The sequence below is a fragment of the Alnus glutinosa genome, chromosome 7 (genome assembly GCF_958979055.1).
Source record: "Alnus glutinosa chromosome 7, dhAlnGlut1.1, whole genome shotgun sequence".
Classification (NCBI taxonomy): Eukaryota; Viridiplantae; Streptophyta; class Magnoliopsida; order Fagales; family Betulaceae; genus Alnus; species Alnus glutinosa.
In genome coordinates, this window is record NC_084892.1 from 23316646 (window position 1) to 23328545 (window position 11900).

At 35.7% G+C, this 11900-nt stretch overlaps 1 protein-coding gene across 1 annotated transcript; it reads right to left on the bottom strand.

The window, feature by feature from the left end:
* Positions 1 to 8984: 8984 nt before the first annotated feature.
* Positions 8985 to 10655, bottom strand: LOC133873053 (protein CANDIDATE G-PROTEIN COUPLED RECEPTOR 7-like). The gene has a single exon (XM_062310767.1). The coding sequence runs from the start codon at positions 10573 to 10575 to the stop codon at positions 9265 to 9267; it is 1311 nt and encodes a 436-aa protein (XP_062166751.1). The 5' UTR covers positions 10576 to 10655; the 3' UTR covers positions 8985 to 9264.
* Positions 10656 to 11900: the final 1245 nt, after the last annotated feature.

Genomic DNA, 11900 nt, shown 5'->3' on the forward strand with positions numbered 1-11900 from the left:
TCTTCTCTCTAAGCGGCTCTCTGAAAAACCAAGAGATGAAGGTGTTTTTCTCAAATCGTTTTGAGGATTTGGAGTTGATGGGTTTCACTCTACGATTAGGATGTTCAAAGTTAGGAGCAAAGATCGGTTTTCTGTTTCTGGTGAGGCTCGGACTGGTGCGGGGAACGTGGAGGATAAAGAGGGGTTTTCTCTCTTGAATATGCACTTTCTTTGTTGTTTCAGGGGTCGTCAGCAACGCTTTAGGATGAAGGAATTATGATGGGTTGCACAACCTGGGGTATTTCTTTTCCAAGGTGTCAGCAGCATTTTAATGAAGAAGAAGACTGATATTTGGGTGCACAAATTAGGTTACTTCCATTCCAACAAGGGAATAGGTTTATTCTTGAACAGGTTTTGGTAGAGTTTTATTCTAGTACGCGGATAAGCTTATTCCAGAGCAGATTTTTTCGTTTAGATGATGCCTTATACAGATCTACCGGGGACTCCCTACGCTCTATGCCGGCCTATGTTATTTAGTTTAATGTTTTTTGCTTCTTTAGATTGTGTTCTGTTGATTAATCTCTCCAGCTTGTCATGGTAGACTTTAGTTCTAGTTTTTAGATCAGATCTTGCTCTCTTATCTTCTTATAGTGGAGCTTATTATAAAAGAGATGTGTTTTTCTGTGTTCTTCTGCTAAAGCAGTTGCCCTCCAAATCAAGAATTAGTCCTAACTTTGTTTTTAGGAGTATTTGCACCCCTAATTACAGCTTTTGGCCCTTTGAGTCTCATATTATAATGAAAGTTATTTCTTTGTTCAAAATATATATATGTAGACAAAAGTAAGTGTGTGTGTAGCTGATATTAGAATGAAGACTTTTGTCTCTTTCTTGTCTAAGGTGAAATGACTTTTAAAATTATTATTGAATCAAAATTCAATAATGATTTATTTCAAATTCAATGGTGATGTTTGGTTTTCATCTTTTATCAATCTTCGCACAAGAAATGAACAAATCCACCATAAAATCTGTCCCACATATTATATATATATTATATGTTATTTTGCATTCTCCTAGCATACTCAGCTGATGTGTCATGCTCAATTTACCATTGAATTTGATACTTTTGACTAACCCTTAAATTAATTATTGTTAAATAAAAAATAAACTTAATAATTAATTTGGAGTGCCAAGTCAATTTTATTGGACAATTATAAAAAAAAAAATTTAATACCTACCTATATATATATATATATATATATATATATATAATTGAGTGATCATTTAACCAGCTGTATGGCTGTAAATTGGAACGCCTACTAATTAGTAATGATGTTTGGACTTGTTACTTTTGCCCACCCAAAAGAAAAAGAAAAAAGAAAAAAAATAAAGGAAGTGGTTTCACTTTATAATAATGTATCCAAGCTTTTATTAGATGTCGTCATTACCGGTTTGGATACCCTTTTATATAATTTTATTAGCCGTGTGATTAGGTACAATTTTGGTACAGAATCGCTAAACTACATATGGGTTCATAATATGGATCAATGCACCCGATTGATCAATGGTCAGATCCAATAAGGATAATGTTATTTAGTAAATTATTTTAAGTTCATAAACAATTCGATGATTTGATAGTGTAAATCAGTTATTAAATCATATCATTTCATATTGAAAATTTCTTGTACGGTTATGTAAATACAAGTTTCAGTGCAATATTATAACTAACTAAACATTCAATAAAACACAAGCTAATTTTGCCTTGGATTCTCTTTTTGCCAAAGAGGCAACTATTATAAAATATTTACGATTTGAAGGTCTTCTTTGGAGCGTATGAAAGTAAAATTCTACAGTATGTAGAAGACGTTGACATAACTTGCATTAGTTTATTTTAGAGTAATTATAGTTTAATTAAATAAAGATATCTATAGTTATCTATCTAAGTCAAGTCTTTTAATTATTTGTAATACTATGATGCAAAAGTTATTTAGTAGTAGGTTTCTCCAAGTTAGAGTTGGAGTTATCTTCAAATAGTTTATTTGTATTATGAGTTTATGTTAAGGCATGGATAATCTAGAGTTCATCTCGTGTTCTATGTCTTTGTAATTCTCTTATTTATATGCGTGAATGATTAATAAAAGTAAGCTGAATTAATCCTTAACCTTGTGTTTGAAAATGTCTAGGTTCCCTCAGAATCTAAAAGGTCTAGGCTATGTTCCCTCAGAACCTAAAATCTATCGCGTTTAGTGTTTGTAAAATCATTTACGTAACACTAACTTAAGCATTGGAGATACCTCGGCTAAACCATCACCGGCACGCTCTGATTCTAGGTTTTTGCAGGTGAATCTTGATTCAATCCTCGAAGTGCTACCCAAAACAGAAAACTGCATCAACATCAATTATACAAATGAGCTGTGTACAAAATTACAAACGTATTTAGAAAAGAAAAAGAAAATATGCATAAAAAGAGAAATATTATTCTTCACACCACAATCATACTATACTGTTGTTATACTGATGTGGTATAGGCTAACAGCCTTTGAATCACTTATCATCGAAAGGAAGAAAAATTCAAAGAATACTAACCCAACAAAATGTGATTAAAACTATAAGTTCTTACAAAAATGTTATGCATTTACAATTATTTGGGGACATGCCTTAATCAATTTACACGTGGGGAATTAAGAATCAGATTAAATTTTGGGCGTTTAGTTGATCAACCAGCTAGCAAATGTTTTTTTTTTTTTTTTTTTTAATTTTTTAAAAAAATGGGAAAGTCATATAAAATTAAATAAATATATCCGAAATTCAATACGTAATTTTGTGGGCGTGAAATAAAGAAGAGGAAATAGAATGATGGCGGCCACCAAACCCACTGGGTTTTGCTGAAACTTGCAATCTACGGAACTAATCAATATGCTTGCAAAAACTTGGCTCGATCCTATCCTTCATGAAGAACTCCAAGCTAGCCTGGAAAATTGAGAAATGGCATGATGACAAGCAAATTCTGACCATTACTTTCCATGAAATCAAACTTCATGCTGAAAGTAACATGTTGTCATGTCTGGCCCCAGTGAGTTTCATCATCAACAAAGGAAATATATATACATATATAGAGTTTCTTTCATTTCAAGTTTCAGTTTGTTCAAAAGAGGTTATAATATTATTCCCATATTCAGCCGAAAGAGTCTTCATAGGGCAAGAAAGTATGGACGGGGGATTAGGTACAATGAGTTGCCATTAATATTGCATATAATATGAACAATTTAGGTAGGCACGTTGAGTCTTAACAAGTATTAGAGCATCTGCTCAAATAGGTGGGGCTGACCCCATCTCTCACATAAATTGCTCATATTGCAGCTCATTGTATCCGATCCAAATTTATAAAGTATATTGGTAGGGGCGGCAAGTTGGGTTTATGGGTCAAATTTGTGTCGTGTCAAACCGTATGTAGATCAATTCAAACTCGATCAATTTAATTAAACAAGTTAAACCCTACAATCCCAACGCGACCTATTTAAATAAACAAGTGACATGATACAACCCACATAACCCGTTTAATAAACATATCATGTTTGCCCGTGAGATATCTTGGAGTTCCTCTAATTACCAAGAGACTTGTGAGGCTTTCTACTACGGATTGTGAGGCTTTAATCACCAAGATTTCTTCTCGAATTGATTCCTGGTTAGTAAGAAAGCTATCATTTGCTGGGAGACTTCAACTTCTGTCTTTGGTTCTCTTGAGTCTACAACTTTTCTAGGCTAAAGTTTTCATTCTTCCTAAGAAAATCATTCGGCTTCTTGAACAGAAATTTAATCGATTCCTATGGTATGGTAGTGATGTGAAAGTCAAGGCAAAAGTGTCTTGGGATAAGATTGTATGTCTAAGAAGGAACGAGGTTTAGGAATCAAGGACATTGAGGTTTGGAATCAAGCTTCAATATTGAACCACATTTGGAACCTATTCGCCAAAGCTGGTTCTCTTTGGGTGGCATGGGCTAATATTAACTGGTTAAAGGGTAGGAGTGTGTGGCAGATTCCTATCCCTAAGTCATGCTCTTGGAGCTTGAAGAAGATCTTGAAATTTAGAGACATTGCTAAGAAGTTTATCCGGTTTAAAGTGGGTGATGGTAGTAAAATATTTCTCTAATTTGATCATTGGCACCCATCTAGATATTTGCTGGATACTTTTGGATATAGGGTAGTTTATGATTCAGATCTTACTTTGGAATCTAAACTTTCTTCTATTATCCTTCACGGGGAGTGGTTTTGGCCTAGTGCCAGTTCCGATGCTTTGGTTGATATTTAAGTTCAACTCCCAGAGATTGGCCTTGGGGGTATTGATATTCCTATTCGGGATTCCAGTAGAAGCACCTACTCTTGTTCAAAGACTTGGGATAAGTTGAGAGTAAGGAATCCAAAGGTTGTTTGGTGGAAACTTGTCTGTTTGCACAAGCTATCCCCAAACACTCTTTTCTACTTTAGTTAGCTTGCTGTGATGCTATTGTTACTAAACATAAAATGTGTGGTTGGGGCTATATAGCTACTGTCAATTGTCTCGTTTGTCATGGTTGTATGGAGGATAGGGACCATCTTTTTTTTGGTTGTAGCTTTAGTCGGAGAGTTTGGAGAGTTGTCATGGCTACTTGCTTGATTGAAAACCCTCATATATGCTGGGATGAAGTTATGCAATGGAGTCTTGTTACGTTTCATGGTAAGAATATAAAAGCATGCTTGGGGAGGTTTTAGTTGCTCAAATTCTATGGGAAGTGCGCACTAGAGTGCTGGCCAGGGGCAGTATTAAGGAGTTGTCTAAACACATGTCTCTTGTATATCGTTGGAATTTGCAATCCTTGTTATGATTGGTTGTTAGCTGTTGCAGTTTGGGTTGGTTTATTTGGTCTGTAAAGGTTGTTTGCTGCTATATGCAGCAGTAGGTTGAGGTCTGTAAAGGTTGTTTGCTGCTATATGCAACAGTAGGGACCTTTTGGTTGTGTTCCAGTTTACTAGATGGATGTATTTGTTGAGTTTTTGTTCTATAAAGCTTTTGATTCATCCAAAAAAAAAACATATCAAGTTGGGTTGACCTAAAAAAAATGCATTACAACCTGTTATATAAATGAGTTAAATTGGCTCACATACTGGATATGACCTAATTAACACAATTGTATATCTTATAAGCATAAATTATATCATTATATACATTCACAACTAGATTCATAACAATCAATATCCAATTAATCATAACCATAATATATATTTAAAAAAAAAACCACAACTTCTCAGCATAATATCCAATCAAAATAATAGTAGTCTAATAAAACTCATCTACACTATAGGGTTTTAATTTTTTAATGGTAAAATTAAAATATATATACACGGGTTATGTGTGTCATACGTGGGCTAAGCAATTGACCCATTTATTAATCGTGTCTAATCAAGTCAACCCAATTTTATCCGAATTCTATTTTAATAAATTATAATATATTAATTTCGTGTTGAATTCATATCAAATTTATAAATAATGTAAAAAAATTATCAGTCATATTTTAAACCTTAACGTTGCTGACCTTGAAAAAATTTATTGCCGTTAATCTGCATTTTTTTCACAATAAACAACCATCAACAATGTATAGCAGTTTATCCGATTGGCCAAGTCGATCAGGATTAAGTCAAGTGTTGCACTCATTGAAAGACCCTGTAATTTAACGATATATTTTACTTTTTCCTTCCTTTTAAATAGGAGACTTCAAAATTTCATGCGAAATTAGAGATTAATCGACCACGATTAGGAGGGGAAAAAGCTCAAGTCCATCACTTTTTCTTGGGTTTTTGATGAGTTGTCAACATCACGCCATTCTTTTCCTCCTGATGTTTCGGTGAAATGAAATTATAGTGTGAATAAGAACAGGTTCAATTATACCCTTTTTCTCCTGTAAATACATGAAGCCAGGAAGAACCGAACAAAACAACTTCTTTCCAATACTTCCTTCTTATTTGGTCTTCTGGTAATCTTCGTCCTACTTTTCAGGTTATTTTGGCTACAATCAGGAAAAATGCATCTCCAAAGGCTGTATAACTGTGTAACTATACTAGCCAGGGGACCATAGGGCATGATTATATTAGTATCATAAAAATATCTTTAGAGAGAACAGAGCATGCTGAATGAGACAGGTCTAGACATAGAAATCATTTACCATCTGTTTCAGTCTACAAAAGACATCAGAGTAAATAATGGCGCCATCCAGTATGACCAAAAAGGTAAGAGAACAGAGGATTCTACCACTCAACACTCTGAGATGAAGCCAAAAAGATCTGTGTCATTCAGCGGCAGACAATAAGATCACAGATCTAATCAAACTTTGAAAGCCATAAAACAAAATTTCTTAGTTGCAAATAAAAAAGAATCTCTTACCTAACTCAATGCAATGGCACTATCAAATCAATTGTAAATAAAATTTTAAGAGCTGAAATCAACTGATGCTTCAACTTTAGCTGATGGACACAAGGTTTCCTTTGAATTTGGGGTTGAAAAATTCTCCCCAAGTCCAAATCATATGAATCAACTGACATCAACTTATGGGTACACCTCAAATATCAAAACCTCGTGGTTATTCATATAATTTAACATGTATAAGCTTTACTTGTACAAAAGAAAAGCCGTTATACCAAGACACATAACTGAAATCAAATGTATGCTGACAAAACTGCCTGCCTCCTTATCTCAAATACCTTCATCCTGTAATGAGCCCAACTTCAAGGGTCATCCTGTAATGTGCCCAACTTCAAGGATCTCTTCTCAAAATTGATGTGACTTTTAAAATATCCATCGGATCAAAATCCATTATTGATCTATCACACATCTAATGGTGATTTTAAAAACCACATTAATTTTGAAAGAACTCAGGAAGGACACAAGTCTTTTCTTGAGTATTCCTCGTAAAACAAATGATCTACCTTTGAATAATGCTATTCAAATTTAGGGATCCTTACTCCAATTGTTTTTTTTTATAAGTAATAAATTAATCTCATTAAAAGCGTAAGACGTCCCTAAATACACAGAAAGTATACAAAAGAAACCACTTAGTTAGAAAGAACAAAACGAACAAGAAAGTAACTAAAACTAATCGACAAATGAGACACATACGCTGCCGTCCAAAGATAAAACTCCTTACTCCAATTGTGATTATAGGCGAGAAGAGAATCAGGTAACATGGCCAGTAGCCAGTGTGCTGAGCAAACAAAACATACTAAGAACAAAATGAACAGCTTAGAATGACATTTCTAAGCTAGGTGTTTCTCTTCTATACTTTCTTAGTACCTAAGTTGTGCTTTTACTTTTAATGATATTCCGATTGCTTATAATAATAGAAAAAGAAAAAAGAACAGCTTAGAAAAAATTATTACACCCCAGGAATGAGAACAAATATTCTGCATAACAGCCTAGGCTGCTCAACTTACTGTTAAATGTCAAATACCAACGTATCAAGCAAATATATGCACGCACGCGTTTCTGATAAACTCAGAGGGAAAAAGAATAATCTGCCAAGAAACACAGCTTCCACCAGAGTGCAATCTCTCCCCTGAGTACATTGAGAAAGCCGAGCAGAAAACCATTCCAAATCTCATGGATTTCTAAAGCTCTTAGCATAACAGACCAACAACAGATCCAATTGGCACAACCCTCAAAAAGATAACCTCTGCGACAATCACCCTTAAAACACTCCAGCTATATTGGATGGAAAGCACATTTTGCTCCTCAAACTGAAGTAATATGCATCCAGAGAAGCAGGATACTTCGCAGAGAAAAACTAGGACTAGGTTAAAAGAAGAGCTAGAACAGATTTGAAGCTTGTCATGATTAAATAGGAAGTGCATTATTGTGATGAAAGATTGATAGTAAATAAGATTAATTCATTAACATTTCCACTCTACGTATCAAGTGAATCTTTAAACTAAATATCACAAGCATGGACATACTTATGAAGGTAAGGCTCAAGCAACCACAAATCACAGCTGGATAAAAAAGAAAATCATAGCGGAAAATAAGTGAAAGGTTTGACACATTTTTATACTTGGTTGAGAATGTTCTCACTAACTTCTAAAAAATTCGTGTATGATAAGAATGAATATCTATGTCAAAGGACATTCACTTTCTTAGAAAATGGACGACTTACATTCTTCAATTTTGCTTTTCCAGTTTTAGATGAGAACATATACTTCAAATGATTTTGCTAATCTGATCAACTATTATATATAATGCAAAGAAACTCAAATAAAAATCTACAATCAACATGATCTATAGGAGCATGAACATAACCCAGCATAAAATCCAGCCTCCTTCAACAATCAATCCACCTATTTATGTCAAACTGAACAATTGACAAAGAGAATCCTCTTACATGTTACAAGGGGCATAATCAGTAAAAACTTGAGATTTTCTTTTTCATTTTGCTTTTTCTAGTTAGGTTGTTCCTTTTCTATACTTCATGTATACTTAGGGGCGCCTCACGCTTTCAATGAGATTGGTTTTATTACTTATCAAAAAAACTAATCAGCAAAAACTTGTATCCTTGTCAACTGTAAGTAAGAGCCCCATAGTCATATGTACTACTTTAACAAACTATATTGCCAACAACAGATAAAGATATAACCAGCTCAAAGTTCTCATGGACATAACAGGAATACACAAACTTCACGACAAGATCCCAAACAAACACAAACTTATCTCAATGTTTAGCCACATTGTCACATTGACATCGACAATATCGCCTACATTGATTCTCATAAGCAACAAAGTACAAATAAATGAAACAACAAAATTTGATCTGTGCAACCAAATTCAGGAAAAGAATTGAAAAAAGAAAAATGCTAAAAACAAAGAAACGCACATCATACAGAACCTGATCTATATTACAAAATATTACAAGACTAGTCGTCAAGTAATTATCGAAGGACATACAGCCATACGGCATCAAGCAATTGAATAAGAAGTACAAAGAACATGATTCAAGGTAAACTATATCTATAAATTCATTGATAGCATTATGAAGTGAAAATGAAAATTTCAATGATCAGGCATACAGGCACTATCCATAAACAAGAAAGCTGATAAAACAGGTTTTTTCCCAATTTAAAAAACAAAAACAAAAAAGAAGTGCAAACAGAAGTGACAGCGATCTGACCCAGCAATTCTATTTGCAGATCCGCTAAACAACCAAAGCGTAGCGTTTGATTAAGGGGCCAGCAAAAAAAAAAAAAAAAAAAAATCTCTTTTCAGCATCCAATTCAAAGCTCGAACTCTTCGTCCTTAAGAGCCATCTCGGCGGCCTCTTCTTCCTCCTCGTCGAGCACAAAGTACTCGTTCTTCTCCACAGGTCTAAACATATAGAACATCACCATATAGAACATCAGACTCGCAATCTCCTCGGCCGCATTGCTCACCCACTGGTACTTGTACGCCGCAATGGTCCTGAGCGCAAACACCACAATTCTCGTGAAGTATAAGTACCCAATGACGACCATATAGAACTGCCTGAAAAGGGTCAACTTGGCCAAATTCCTGGCGGCCTTCCCGTCGGTCTTGGAGGTCTCCCTCAGCGACCGAATCGACCACACGATCGGGAAGATGATTGCGCAGCAGCAGATAATATCCACCAGCAAGAACACCTGGTTCCAGGTGACCCAGTCCTTAATGAACGGCCCGGTCTCGCCGATCACGACAGAGGCCACGTTGGCAAGCACCTGAAGCGGGATCACAATCATCAACACCTTCTTCTCCTTCTCCTGCAAGAAGGGCTTCAAAAACGACCACCCAGTCCCGATCAAAACGATCACCGTGAAAAGCAAAACCACCCTGATAAACTGGAAGATGTAGAACAACACGTCCCACCCGTGCGGCGTGCCCGTGACTTTCACGTAGTACTTGTCCTCCGCGGCGCAGATCAGATTCAGCGCCTTCATGAGCAATAGTGCGGCCATGAGCAAATGGATCCGGTGGACGACGCGCTTGTTGGTGTAGCACATGTAGATCCAGAATCCGAGGAAGGCGAAGTAGGCAAGGGAGAAGAGGAAGAAGAGGGAGGGTAGCTGGGTGAGTCCGGCAGAGAGGTAGTCCCTGGAGCCGTCGCTGTCGAAGTTGTAGACCTCAGTGCGCACGGCCATCGAGACGGAGGACTCGGGCGCGCAGTTGGCGAAGAAGAGGGAGTACTCGTTGGGGGAGGAGACTGGGTAGGAGTGGTTGAAGGAGGCGGCGGGGGGTGGCGAGAGTTCGCGGAAGTTGAAGAGAGGGGATATGTGGTGGGAATCCAGGACGCAGAGCTGAGGGTTCTGCTGGATCTCCACCAGGACTTGCAGGAGGGACTCCTCCGAGAGGAGGAAGAAGCCCAGCCGGGACGGGTCCGCTGAGAGCGAGGTGGACACCAAGACGGAGGAGACGGAGATCGCCACGTGGCCGGTGTGGGTGAACCCGAATTTCTCGAAGAGGATCATGGGGCGGGTGTCGGAGGTGATGGACAGGGTTTTGATCTCGGCGGAGCTGGGGGAGAGGAGGAGGAGGAGGAGGAGGAGGAGGAGGAATAGGAAGGGCAGTTTCGTCATTTTGGTGGTTGGTGCGGAGAGACTGGAGAGGAAATTGGCGTGGTGAAGGGGGCGAAGAGGGAAGAGTGGGAGCGAAGGATTCGACGCAATGATAAATTGATGATGAGGGGACGTGGGGTCACGAGGAAAAGGTCGGTGGAGGCCCAGTGGTTAACTCTTTTGGCATGGTCCAGAAGGCAGCCCAAGAGTCTCCACGACCCACTGCCGATTTCCTAGAAAGTTTCTGCGGCCCAAATCATAGTGTGTTCGTTTCACAAAACTTTAATTATATTTTTCTTTTGTATTTTGTAAAGAGAGAGGTCGCGTATCATTTCTCTTTTGTATTTTCAGTTATTTGTTATCCCTTTTTTTTTTTACTTTCCGATTAAATTGCAAAAGGTTTATACAAAAAAAATTTGTCAAACGAGGCCGGTGTTTCTTCTTATGCAAACATATTTGGCCTAACAAAAAACAATAATAATAATAATAATAATAATAATAATAATAATAATAATAATAATAATAATGATATCTTAGACTAAGGGTGCATCTGGATCTGTGATTTGAAAACACAGATAATTATTTTTTTCAATTATAAAAAACATTTATTGTTTTGATGTATGTCCCTCAATCCGAGGTGTTAATATTGTTGGTATTTTTTATTATTATTATGAAAGATAAATGCTAGGGTTACTAATTTTTTTACTAAGAAATTGATACTAAAATGATGTGGAGAACATTTATTGGTACCCGTAGTATATTTTTTTTATTAATTATTTTGATCATTTCTAATAAATAAACTCAACGTCATCTTATTATCCATCTCTTTATAAAAGATTTAGTACCCCTAACATTTTTTTTAATGAAAAGCACAAGTTGTCCTTGTCCTTTTACTTGTGGAATATATCCACACAAAAAAAAGTACACATATTCCTTTTAAACTACCACCCAATTGTTAATGTCGAACAAACTTATAATGGTGTCAATGTCTCCATTAAGATCAACAAAAAAATAAAAATAACCATAAATTTTCTTCAATAAGATAAAAAATGTCATTATAAATTCAAAAAAAAAAAAAAAACTAAAAAAAGTTATAAAAAAATAATGAAAAATTATAAAAATTATAAATGAAAATTATAAAAATAATTCTTTTAGAAAAATCAGTTTTTTTTTTTGTTTTTTTATAACTTTTTGTTATTTTAGATTTTTTTTTTAATAATTTTTTAGTTTTATTTTAAAAAGAATTAATAATTTTATGAAGGATATTTTTACCATTAAGGGTGACATTTACATATTTTGATAATTTAGAAAATAACATTAACATAATTAATAATTTGGAGATACAT

Coding starts and splice junctions, on each gene's coding strand:
- LOC133873053 (XM_062310767.1), bottom strand. CDS start 10,575: ATGACGAAACTGCCCTTCCTATTCCTCCTCCTCCTCCTCCTCCTCCTC.